This window comes from Sminthopsis crassicaudata, chromosome 2 (genome assembly GCF_048593235.1).
Source record: "Sminthopsis crassicaudata isolate SCR6 chromosome 2, ASM4859323v1, whole genome shotgun sequence".
Lineage (NCBI taxonomy): Eukaryota > Metazoa > Chordata > Mammalia > Dasyuromorphia > Dasyuridae > Sminthopsis > Sminthopsis crassicaudata.
In genome coordinates, this window is record NC_133618.1 from 636,184,539 (window position 1) to 636,198,204 (window position 13,666).

General features: G+C 37.9%; 1 protein-coding gene across 2 annotated transcripts in view; it reads left to right on the forward strand.

Moving 5' to 3' along the window:
- Nucleotides 1-13,666, forward strand: part of CTNNA3 (catenin alpha 3) — a 2,038,107-nt gene that overhangs the window by 71,088 nt on the left and 1,953,353 nt on the right. For both annotated transcript variants that reach the window (XM_074296610.1, XM_074296611.1), the window contains exon 3: nucleotides 5,561-5,753. In XM_074296610.1, coding sequence (XP_074152711.1) covers nucleotides 5,561-5,753 — 193 coding nt within the window. The remainder of the gene's footprint in view (nucleotides 1-5,560; nucleotides 5,754-13,666) is intronic.

The following is a 13,666-nucleotide window of genomic DNA, read 5'->3' on the forward strand; positions in this document are numbered from 1 at the left end:
TTCTGATGTGTTTACATCAATCGGTCACTCTGGGATATTGGCCAATGCTGAAATTTTGAGATTTTTTAAAAATGGAAGTCACACTATAGTGATGAAGCTGGGATTCATACCTAGACAGATACCATGTCCATATTCCTGCTTGGGAAAGCAGTGAAGATCCTGATCTAGTAGACTATGAGCACCTTGAGGGCAGGGATTGCTTTTTTGCATCTCTCTCTCTCTCTCTCTCTCTCTCTCTCTCTCTCTCTCTCTCTCTCTCTCTCTCTCTCTCTCTCTCTCTCTCTCTCTCTCTCTCTCTCTCTCTCTTTCTCTGTAACTCCAGTACTTAGCACAGTGCCTGGCACATAACAGACATTTAATTAATGTCTGGTAATGACTTGGCTATCTCAGCTGATGAAGAGAAAGACTTTGGGAAAATTCAGAAAACTATCTTTGATTAAATCCTAAAACCCAAGACAGTGGGGACTTCCTTCTAGCCATGACAAAGAGTACTTGTTTGACATCAGACAATCTTTCTTGAAGAGTCATTCTAATACATTTCCTTTAAAACTGGACACTGGACAGGATGCCTCTATCCTCGGTGCAATTTAATAAAGTTCTAGAAATGTTGGCAATAGCAACTCAAAATGAAAAAAAAGGAGAAGAGATAAAAATATATGTATTTTTTTTTGCAGATGACATGAGTGTATATCTAGAAATCCAAGGAAACCAACCAAAAAATTACTAGAGGTAATAAATGAGCTCCATAAAGGTACAGGATATGAGATAAATCCACAAAAATCAATTGCATTTCTATATCCTCATGACACCCAGCGAGAATATACAGTGAAAAAAGAGATGGCATCACAATTCTGACACAAAACATTAAATACTTGGGGAGTAATTCAATTTGGGACATAAGAGATTTATTCAAAGAAATGCAAAAAGCCCTGATGGGAGAGATAAAGGAAGACAGGGAGAAATGGAGATATAAAAACCTTGCTTCTGGCTGGGAAGATGGCACTAGTCCCTAAATTAATATTGAGACTTAATATAGTAGCAATTAAAGTCCCCATGGGGTATTTGATAGAATTTGACAAAGCAAATTTTTCAAACATATCATAGAGCCGACCCGATTGAAGCTATGTGATTTTGGATGAAAATCAGGAGAACTAATCCATGCAGTTGAAGAGAGAATCAAGAAATGGATCCAGATTAATAGAAAAATAATAATATTCCCATTTCTATTATGGTTTAATATTAACAACACAACAACCTCAGAAGTGGGCAGTACAAGGAGTTTTATCCCTTTTACTGGGAATGTTAATAACACTATAACCCCAGCAGGTAGTCAGTAAAAGAAACCCTGTGTTGGGGAAAAGGAAACTGAAATTTAGAAAAGTAGAATGACTTACTTTGGGTCATACAATTAGTAAGTTCAGAGTTGGGAGTTAAACCTTGTTTCCCCTCACTCTAAGATTAGTGCTCTTTTTACTTCTCTATTTAGAACTTCCCCATTTCATTCTAGGCCGGGGAAGCTCCTTGGGACAGTCAGAGGACTGGAAGATTTGGACTTCTGTCATATTTTTGAAGTAGCCTCAGAACAGTAATGGCTGATGGTAACTTCTGTATCAACCAGACTGACTGTGGAAAGGCAGCTTGATTCCTAAGTAATATCTCCAAAAAGAGAGAAAAGGTCTATAAAGCTATTTAAAGTCATTTATTATGTCTACACCAAAGGCCTGTCCAATTCACCGTCATCTTGGAAGGGAGTCTCTGTTGACTGAATCTTTAAGGAATCAATAGCATGATTGCACCAGGATGAGGTAGCTGGATAGAACTTTACTGAACAGTTAACCAGAAATGGCACTAGAAGGGTGTGTGTGTGTGTGTGTATTCACCTGCAACAAACACTACAAACTTCAGTTGGGCTAAGTGGCACCAATGGTGCCCTCATTTGGGGAGACAGGCAGTAGAGCCCCTGGGATACATAAATACATTGTTTGCAAGCTGCATCTGGGGAAATCAGTCTGCCTCCTGGTAGCTTGGGGAGCAAGAGCCTGGAGATGAGAAGACTTGTCCAATGTGGCACTTATAAAAACTGGCAAAATCAGGAATCAAACTCAGGTCATTAGAAGATAGATTCAGCTCTTGAAGAGACCTCAGTGATTTCCTAGTCCTAGGGTTAGGGTGGGCTTCCCTTCCTCTCATGGCAGCTAAGTGGTGAAGGAGATGAAGCCTGGAGTCAGGAGGATCTGCATTTAAATCTGGCCTCAGGCACTTATTAGCTGTATGACTATGGACAAAATTGTTAATTTCTGTCTGCCTCAGTTTCCCCAACTGCAAAATAGGGATAATAATAGCACTTACCTTCCAGGGTTGTGGTGAGAATTAATTGACATAATATTTGTAAAGTACTTAACACAAGGTCTTACACATAGTAGGTATTATATAAATACTTATTCCTTCCCTCCCTTTCTGTCCAATTGGGTGGGGCCCCTTCAGTAACTATTGCTGACTTTGAAGGGAGAGATCCACAGAGTAGCTATGTGGCCAAATCTTAGTTCCTGCCTGCTTCCTCCTCCATTCTTTCTCCCTCTTTTCCATAAGAAGTCACTGTCCTGGACTGGAGAATACTTTCATTCCCTACCCTCCACACAATCCCAAATGCCATCAGAGGCCCTCTGATTTTTTTTTTTTTTTTTTTTTTTTTTTTTTTTTTGAGGCTGGGGTTATGTGACTTGCCCAGGGTCACACAGCTAGGAAGTGTTAAGTGTCTGAGACCAGATTTGAACTCGGGTTCTCCTGAATTCAAGGCTGGTGCTCTATCCACTGCGCCACCTAGCTGCCCCCCAGAGGCCCTCTGATTTAATATTAATGGGGAAGTATCTTATTTTGATAAAACAATTCAGTTAAAATAGGTATCTGCATACAGATTTTTAACTGAATTGCTTTATGTATCATTATGTGTGTATATATATATATACATATATATATATATATATATATGTACACCTCCACATATATACACACACATATAAATGTAGGGAGCTTTGGTAAGGAATTCCCTTTAGGTTAGTGCCTTCCCTACAGCTTGCCTTAAAGAATTTTGTGGAGATACTGACAATGATTTGCTAAGGGTCATATGTATATGTATCTGAGAGAAGAATTGAAAAAAGATTTTCTTAACTTTCAGTCTACCTCTCTCTCTCTTTGTCTCTCTCTCTCTCTCTGTCTCTTTGTCTCTCTCTCTCTCTCTCTGTCTCTCTCTCTCTCTCTTTGCTCTTTTGCATTGTCTTTCAAGTTTATAATATAGATAATATAATTAAAAACCATAAAAATAGGTCATCTTTTTCTTATACTTTAATGTTTCCATGAAAGTGCTTTTTCCAAAAATTCATGAGATAGGGAAAATGTGATTAGCCCCACATCCCAGATGAAAAAAAAAAATTGAGATTCAAAGATACAGTGGTTTGTTTTTAAAGTTCTCCACATAGTTATTAAGTGTGAATTGTAAATATCCTAGGCCAGTGGTAATTGGGAGTTTGATGAAAGGGAAATAACACCATAGATATTCATTTAATTCTCTTTATCAGTTCCTTTACCAGTACTATGACTAGGAATCTTTCCACAAAGCACAACTGTCCTTAGACAGGATAGTGTTGGAGGAAAGTGTGATCTATCTCTAAGGCAATTCTATGAATGGCTTCTTGGGGAGTGGGGGGGGAAGACCCTAAGAAGTTCATGCGTTGGCAATGAAAAGTTAGAAAGGGGCCTGAGAGAATGAGGGTCATGCAGATGTATAACTGTCTTTAGACCTCTCCTAGAAGAAGTCCCACCCCTTGAATTTTGGTGCCTTGAGACAAAGGTCTGTTTATCCTGCCTTAGTGATTCTCCCTTCCTTATCTCAAGATGAATCATCCAGAATTCATACTTCTTGCACCCTGGAACCATGCATGAATATCAAGGGATGCTTATAACAAACTCATCTTCACGTTCAGAACCTCTATCAGACTTTCTATCCATAAACTTCTTGTGTCTGTCCATTTTTAAAAGCCAAATGAAGCTCTCTCACTTGAGGCTTGCTGAAAAAAAATAAGGAAGACTCACTCAACTCCTGCATATAAAGAATTGGCAAGTCATGCTTACCTCTGTAATGAAACTAGCCTTTGGAAATTCTCCTTGACTCCAATCAAATCAATATGAAATAATTATATTAAGGAGCTATGGACACATTGGTGCAGAGAAAATTTGAAGCCAAATGAAGATTTTGCATGTTGTGATGGGATTGGGGCTGGGAGGATGGAAACCAATGTTCTCCCACATGCTCTTTATTTTTGGATTTTTTCTTTTTCTTTTGTTTTGTTTTTTTCTTCCAATGCTCTTGCCATATTTCTTTTAGTGGTAGCATTTCTAATAAGGAATAAAGCATTTCTGGTATGCATTCATTTATTATGACAGCCCAAGCTGTTCTCCCGGAGATATTTAAAGGGTGGAGGACATGTACAATGGAACAGGAATGTGCAGTGGGAAGATACATAAATTTTATGGGTTAAAATGCATTCTAAAGGCTCTTTGCAGACAATGAGACTTTCTTCTTGGTTTGAAGCAAAGGTTTGAGAGTTGGAGGACTTTTTTTTTCACTTTGGATTTCTGTCAACAGTTTCTAACTCTTTATACTTAGAATGTATAGCAGTGGGGAGATTTAGTTTCTTGCAGTAGTAAAGGCAGGGGAAAGAATCCTGACATAAAGTCAGAGGTCCTAGATTCAAATCCTGCCTCTCAACATTTACTAGCAATTCATTTTTTTTCTGTAAAAAAAGGGAGGCTTTGGTTCATTTGCTCTCTGAGATACAATCTAGAACCTTGTTTGGTCATAGATCTGGGACATGTTATCCATAATCTATGATCTAAATACTCTAAGAGTTCTAGAGATTGGTGTACTCGTTCCCCAGAAGCTTATTGCCATCCATCCACACGCCATCCATTCTGTGTGATTTGCTCACAAATGCAGTGTCAAAGGTGAAATCTTCACCCTTTTCTTCTAACTCCAAAACCAGTGCTCAACTTCAAGTTTTACCTGGATCTCAAATACTAAACAGAATAATCTCTCTTTCTCATTCTTCCTTTCAATCAGAAGTTCTAGGGAAATTATAGCAGGTCCATAGCTTCAGTTTGCCCTGGTGGCTGGATAGAGAGGGTCTAGCCTAATTTCTAATGCTCATAAAATTATTGTCATAATTATATTCATACTAAAGCATTTTATTATATTTATATTTATTATTATATAAAATTATAATTTTAAGACAGATGAGATTTTGGAGTTCATCTTTAAAAATGAGGAAAATGAAACCCATTGAAGAAATACAACTTACCTAAAGTCACAAGTAAAAAGTTGACATTCAAATACAGGTCCTCTTTCCTTCAACCTCATTGCCAATTTCTGACATTGAGATATCCCAGATGCTGAGATATCCCTGAGATAGAGATATCTCAGGACTGTTTCCTTTTCTTTTTTTCTTACTTTATACCAACTGAAAGATTTCACCCTTAGTAAACATATTGTCTTTTTCCATTTTAGGTTACGACACTGGTGAATTGTCCCCAGAATCTTTCCAATAGGAAAAAAGGACGTTCAAAAAGGGCCCGGGTTCTTCTTGCTTCTGTTGAAGAAGCCACATGGAATCTGCTTGATAAGGGGGAGAAGATTGCCAGGGAGGCCACTGTTCTAAAGGAAGAGCTCACAGCAGCCCTGCAGGAAGTACGGACAGAAAGTAAGTTGTAAGATCATTGTTCTGATCAGATTGTGGATGAATCAGAAAAGTAGAGTTTGGGTTGTTTGGTTTTGCCATAAGAGGTATGAAGAAGACATTCTGAGGCATTCTGGGTAGGAAGGAGGGGTGCTCCTTTAACTAAGTAAATGTCTTTAAGGTCCCAAGTTTTTACCTTGGCTCAGTAATTTAGTTGCTGAGTACTGTACAGCTAGAATCCCAGGCATGAAGTCAGGAAAACTCATCTTCCTGAGTTCAAATTCAGTCTCAGATACTTATGCATTGTGTGACCCTGGGCAAGTCATTTAACCCTGTTTGCCTCAGTTTCCTCATCTGTAAAATGAACTGGAGAAGGAAATGGACAACACATGAGTGATTTCTTTGCCAAGAAAATCCCAAATGGGCCCACGAACAATCAGAAGTGACTGAAAAACAACTGAACAACAACCACCTAAGAGCTTCTATCTGCCTTAGTACCTCATAGAAGAGATAGGGACAGATGATAAACCTGTGATTTAACTGACATAGGCCACTTTGGGTAAGGTGATTCCTCTTCCTAATGTAGATCAGCACCTTTTGGCAATATATAGTCTTGGATTTTTGCTTTGAGCAGCTGAGAGGTTAAATGACTTGTCTTATCTTCTTGGCTTCAAGTCAATGTGTCCAACAACTAGTCTCTATTGCTTCTGTGGAGACCCCTAGATGGCATAAGGGATAGAGCAAGTGGGGAATGGCTGAATGAGTTATGGTATATGAAATAATGGAATATTGCTATTCTATAAAAATGATCAACAAGTTGTTTTTGGAAAGGACTGGAAAGATTTACATGAACTGATGCTAAGGAAAACAAGCAGAACCAGGAATACATTGTACACAGTAACAAGAAGATTGTGCGATGGTTCTCTGTTGTTCAGTGAGCCAAAGCAATCCCAATAAACTTTGGATGGAAGATGTTACTTGCATCTAGTGAGAGAACTATGGAGATTGAATGTAAATCAACACATGCTATGTTCACTTTTTTCTTATGTTTTCTTTTTCTCTTGTGGTGTTTCCTTTTTGTTCTGATTTTTCTCTCCCAATGTGATTTATAAGGAAATACATAAAAATAAATTTACATGCATAACAAAAATAATTAACCTCCTTTTTTCCTGACCCTCACCCCCAAATCCCAACAACAAGATTAGAGTGTTGGACTTGAAGTCAGGGAGACCTGAGCTTAAGTCCAGTCTCAGACATTTTCTAGTTATATTATCCTGAACAAATCATTTAAATCTCTGTCTACTTAAGTTACTTCATCTGTAAAATGGTAATTGAAATATATCTACCTCCCAGGGTGTTGTGAGAATCAAATGAATTAATATTTTAAAATTGCTTAGCACAGTGTCTGACATGTAGTAAGAGCTAAATAAATGCTTGTTTCACTTCTCCTTATAATTATAGTTAATATATTTAATTGATACCACTAAGAATAGCACCAATTTATTTCTCAGTAACTTTGTGATGCAAAGGAGGACCAGAATTCTCTGTACATGTCAAGTGCTTAATAAATTTTGGATTTTTGGACTGGAGCAAATGACATTTCCTTTTGTACTTTAAGGGATAATCGATGTCTCATCATTATGGCCATCTTTTCCAAGTTGACAAAGCCAAGGCATTTATTAAGCATCTGTGGTGTGTCAGTGATAAACACTGAAGATACAGAGAAAGATCAAAGACAGGGCCTGCTGTCAGGGAGCTTACTGTCTAAGAGAGAGATGACATTCAAACAGTGTCATACATACACTGTTTACTGGGTTCATTGGAGGTAATAAAAAGAAGAAAGGCCCCAGAATTAAAGGAGCTCATGAAAGGCAAAACCAGCCTTTTTTATTAAGGATCTCACAGCTTACTATATCATCAATGCAGATTATAATCTACCCAGTACCTGTCATTCTGGATGATGATTTTCCATGTAGTTCCATATATCTTCTAGAGAGGATGTGTCTGGTTCACTGGGGATTTTCCCCCCAATGTCGTCTGTTATTTTGTGGATACCAAAATGTGATTCATTATTTTTGAGCTGGTTTGGCCCAGTCCCTTTTCTGGTTATCCATATCTTGGAAGAGACCTTTGAAATGACTTTTTGTCCACTCCTAGCAGTTTTTTTCATGCTTAGGATATAGCTGTGAATGGCCTTTTGGGTCATTATATCGGTCAGGAAACAGATGAGAATGATAGTTTTATCTAAAAAGGATATCCTATTAATTGATATTAATTGGTAGCATGCCATATTGGGGTAGAGCAGGACTTCTGAAACTTTTTCCATTTGTGATCTCTTTTTTTCCTGAGACATTTTTATGACCCCAGGATATAGGTGAATAAAATAGATATATACATCAATAATTTACTGTAACATTTTACATAAATACCAGCCACTATTTCACTCTATAACTATTTACATACTAGAATAGAATGTTAGAGACCCAGGACAACATAGAGGTTGTATAATTTCAACACTTTTTTTTCCTAGAAAGCTAATGGTCTTTAGGGGACAAGAGATTTGCTTCAGGCTACATGTATAACAAGGAACAAAACTGGGATTACAGCCTAGATTCTCCAACTCTAATTATTTTCCTAATCTACCTTTAGTCAGCAATGAAATCCTTAAACAGAACTTTATTCCTGAGGTGGACAGCAATGATATTATTGGCTGGATTCCGTGACCTAGCAGTATGATGATCACATACTCATGTTGTGGGTTTCCATTTTTCTTTTTCAGTTACTGTTTACCAGGGATTAGCTTCCCTAGACTCCTTCACTCAGTCAATTTGTCAGTCAATCAACAAGCTTTTATCAAGCACTTATCAGGTATCATTTCAAAAAAACATTGTTTTTTTCCTTTTACAAATTCCTTCCAATCTCTACCATTACTTGTTTTCCCTTGTGTAAGATTGTCCCAGAAGCCACCATAGAGAGCATCGCTCTGTTGACTTCGAGTCTCATGCTCCCTTTGATTCTGAATCCCCTCCAGCAGGTCATCCAGTACCTAGTGTAATGGTCCTGCCAGCAGACCCCAGGTGTCTTATTTTGAGTGTGCTCTCCATAACTACAGGGATCAGCTAGCTAATTGGGCTGCTGATTATTGGTTTGTTTCCCGCTATAGCCATTAGCATAAGAGATCACTGAATGATATCTTCTGCCTTGAATCCTTCCTTTCTCCCCAACTCATATCACCTCTATATGCCTAGCATTATTGGCACATAGTAGAAGGCTTCAGCAATTGCCTTACTTTTGTCCTTGCATCCATAATTCCTTATTGTTGTGCAGTTATTTCAGTCATGCCTGACTCTCTGCAACTCTAGTTGGGGATTTCTTGGCAAAGATACTGGAATGGTTTGTCATTTTCTTCTCCAGCTCATTTTACAGATGAGGAAACTGAGATAAATATTTGAGCAAGGTCACATAGCTACTAAGTATCTGAGTCCAGATTTGAACTTCTGAAGATGAATCTTCATAACTTTAGTCCTGGCACTCTTTCTAGTAGCTAGCTTTGTATGGGAATTTAGTAAGGGCTTGTTGGATTAGATTGAAGAAGGAGAAGGGTGTGAGTAGTAGTTGGCTTGGCAATAGATTGGGCATGAGAAGTGCCGCTTGTTGAATTGAAATGAAAAAAGGGATCATTCTTCCAATTAATTACTTTAAAACGATATTCTAGAAACACAAGCCATCCAATGAGAGTCCTTGTTTACCCACACTCTCTTTTCACTGTGTCTTACCCAAACACCTCGTACCCAGCATGCATTCTGCAAAGATAAAAGAGGGTCTTCTCTGGTGAGCAATCTCCAAGGACTCATCTTCTGCTTCTTCTTGACTCACTGCCCGGCTAAACTGCAGGCTCTCCAGTGTGGGAGGAAAGCTGTCAAATGGCCTCAAGTCCTGGAATGTGGAGCCAGGCCAGGGTTTGTGATTGTGGATAGCAAAGCAAATAACACTAATGACTCAGGGAGCAGGAGCTAAGGAGAGATTATGGGGATGGTTCCACTGGGGAGGGGTAAAGGACTATTTAAAAAACTCAGACAATTGTATGCAATTTTGACTTGGCTTTTTTTTTTTTAAATAAGTTTTTATTGATATCGTCTGTTTTTTACATCACCATAAATATCCTATGTAGTACATTATGTATATAAATACACACATACATGTAAACACATATATGTGAACATATGTATATGTGTATATGTAAATACATGTGCATGCACACACATATAAATAAAATAACTGGGGTTAAGTGACTTGCCTATAGTCACACACCTTATAGGTATCTGAGACTAGATTTGAATTTAGGCTCTTCTGACTCTAGGGCTAGTACACCAATGACTTCACTGTACCACCTAGCTGTCTTAATATTTTTTTAAAACAGGAAAAAAAAATCTACAAATGATTTAATACATTGAAGAAGTCTGAAAGCATGTTCAATGTGTAACACCTGGTGGACCTTCTATTTCCATGAAGAAATGGGTTGAGGGTATCTTATCATTTCTATTTGTTTGAGTCCTCATTGATATTTGTAGTTGTAATTTTGTTACATTCACTTTTTATTTTTTTACATACTTTTCTATTTTCATTGTGTAGTCATTGTGCATGTTGTTTTTTGGCTCTGCCACTTAGTTCATATAGATCTTCTGATGCTTCTCTATAGTCATTACACATATAGTTTCTTAGAGCACATCACATTCATGTAAAACTCATTTAACCATTCCCCAACTCATGAGAATCTACTTTATTTCTAATTCTTTGCAATCACAAAATGTATTGCTATAAATATTTTGGTGTATGGGAACTTCCTTCTTACCAATGATTTTCTTGGGTAGTCAAGTCATTTCAAACTTCCCTTACTTTAGTTTGTTTGGTCCCAAGGTGGAATTTAACCATTCCCCAACTCACGAGAATCTAATTAATTTCTAATTTTTCACTATTACAAAAAAGTATTGCTATAAATATTTTAGTGTATGGGGACTTCCTTCTGATCAATGATTTTCTTGGGTAGTCAAGTTATTTCAAACTTTCCTCACTTTAGATTTTTTAGTCCTAAGGTAGTATCTGAATTTGAACCTGATATGAAGGGAACAAAAATAATAGCCAGAATTTACATGGTCCTTCAAAGTTTACAAAGAATTTTATATCGTTATGTCATTTCATCCTTACAACAACCCTATAAGGGAAGTACTATTCTTATTCCCATTTTACAAATGAAGAAACTGAATCAGAGAAAAATTGAATGATTTTCCCAGCTTCACTCAGCTAGTATCTAAGGCAGGTTTTGAATTCACAGTTCTGATTCTGAGCAAAGCACTCTAATGCCTGTGCTTCTTGAGATGAGGGACTGAATTTTTTATTGTTTTTCTTTGTATTCTGACTCTGCATTTAGCACAGTGTCTGGGATATATGAGGTAGTTTGTTATGGGCCAGAACTCTGAAACAAGGATTCTTACAAGGTGTTAAGAGAGTGGAATTGATAAAGACAATGGTTATCTAGTTTAGCAAGGTGATTAATAGTTCTCTAGTTCAGTACATGTTCTTAGTACTTAATATAGTTCCACAAGATTCACAGCTATGATAATGGAGTATATAACAGCCAGAAAAAGCTGAGACAGATTCATTCCCTCATTTACCTTTGTGGTGGCTGGAGGCCGAAGCACAAACCTTTGGACTCAGAGAGATTCATTCACTTCATCTCACACTGTCTTGGTGGCAGGCTCTGCTCCTTCGCTTCTCCACTGAAACCAAGACTCCAGCAGGCCCCCAGAAAACTAGCCTGACTGTTCTTGTGGTGATTACTGAACTGAAACAAAAGCTATCTCCAGAGACCCCAAGAAAACCGAACCAGAAAACATTACAGTAGTAACTAAAGATTTTTTTTTAATTGACTAGATGACTGTCTTCTAGGCCTTTGGATCAGAGGCTCTTCGCTTTTTTCTGCATCATGGAAACTTTCAGCAGTCTAGGGAAACCTATGAGTCCCTTGAAAGGATAATAATTAAAAAATAAATAAAACATAAAAGCTTGCAAAGGAGATCAATTAATTAAAATATAAAGGCTTGCAAAGGAGATCAATTATACTGAAATACAGTTATCAAAATATTAACAAAATCAGTTTGCAGTCCTATTTGGTTTGGACCTAGATGCACAGTGGATAATGTGGTGGGCTTCAGACTCTTACTAAATATAAGGTACTAAATGTACACTTATTTTAATCTCAGTTCCCTCAGTTATAACATAGGATAATAACAATGTCTACCTCCCAGAGTTGTTATGAGGACCAAACGTGATAATATTTACAAAGTGCTTAACATAATACCTGGAACATAGTAGGTGTTTTAGAATAGGCTAAAGGACTTGCCATTAAAGGCTAGACTTTCCCTTTTTATGAAGTTTCTGTTTTCAAGGAGAATTTATTGAAATTTATTTATTAGTAATGACTTACAATTATATGCTTATTTGATCTCTACAACATCTTTGGGAGGTGGGTACTATTTAATAATAATTTTACAAATAGGGAAGCTGAGGCAAAAGTGACCTGCCTTGGATCACAGAACTATTAAGTAAGTACCTAAGGCAACATTTGAATTCAGGTCTTTCTGATCCCAGACCTAGTGCTCTATCCATTGTGTCACATAGCTACCTGTAATGTGAGAAGATGCTTTTTTCTAGCAAAGATGTTGGGTGTTATTCCAAATAGACTACGGCTGCTTTCTTGTCTTAGTGGCTGAAATGGCTATATTCATGAGTACCTGTTCACAAAGACACATCACACGCACGTTGCTGCTAGCTGAACAGGAGGAGCATAGGAAAATTCATTGTCACATGTCACTGTTCCTTGATTGTGGCTATAGACAGCTTAGCAGGGCCTGTCCCTACATGCATTTCTTCCTCACAGACTCATTGTTCAGGAGGATTTCAGTCTCACACAGACACAAAACGCCTTTCATCCTATGTGGTTTTCTGTCTGTCTTGTTTGACTTCTGTAGCTCTGCTGTTCTCAATTGTTTACATCATGGTTATATTATATGCGGTTATTCTTTGGGGAATCCTTCCTCTGCCCATGAGATTCAAATTCACTCTGAGTTTGCTTTGCTCGTGAGGCACACTTAGAGATTATAGGATTCATGGGAGGAAGGAAAAATCCAGAACATGTATTTCATCTTGTGGGGCAATTTGGGGCCTGGGCCAGCACACACTGGGCACACACAGTGTACCCTCAAGACTCCAGGCAGTGATGTGCTAGTAAATGCTTAACAACCAGCCCTCTGGGGGGAATTGTACTCAGGGCACACTTTTAAGTTTAATCTGTTGTATTAACATTTTCTTTCTATCATAGAATCAACAAAGAAATAAATCACCAACCTTGAGTTTCAGAATTTGAGTATTTATGGATGTAAATGCATATACTGAAAGTACGATAATTGGCTTGGAAGAACATTTTGGAAGCACTTGTGACATACTTGAACCCAGGTCTCTGAATGGTTCCTGATGGGAAATCTGCATTGCTGTAGGAGAGAGGCAGGGCAGTGCTAGGACAGGGAGGTTCCCTGGGACGTATGTGTGTGTGTGTGTGTGTGTGTGTGTGTGTGTGTGTGTGTGTGCTTGTGTGTGTACGCACACACATACATCTTAATTGTTTCTTTTTGGTAACCAAATTACTAAGTTGTTCCTATATTCTTACAATACTGAAAAATTGAAGTATTTTTTAAAAAAACACTCTAGGTTTGATGGGCCACTAGAGGGAGCCATAGTGCACAGAGCATTGGTACCTGAAATCAGGAATCTGGCCTCAGACACTTGCTAGCTGAGTGAACTTGGGCAAGTTAGTGCCCTGTTTGCCTCAGTTTCCTCATCTGTAAAATGAGTTCTCCTCATCTGGAGAATGAAAATGGCAA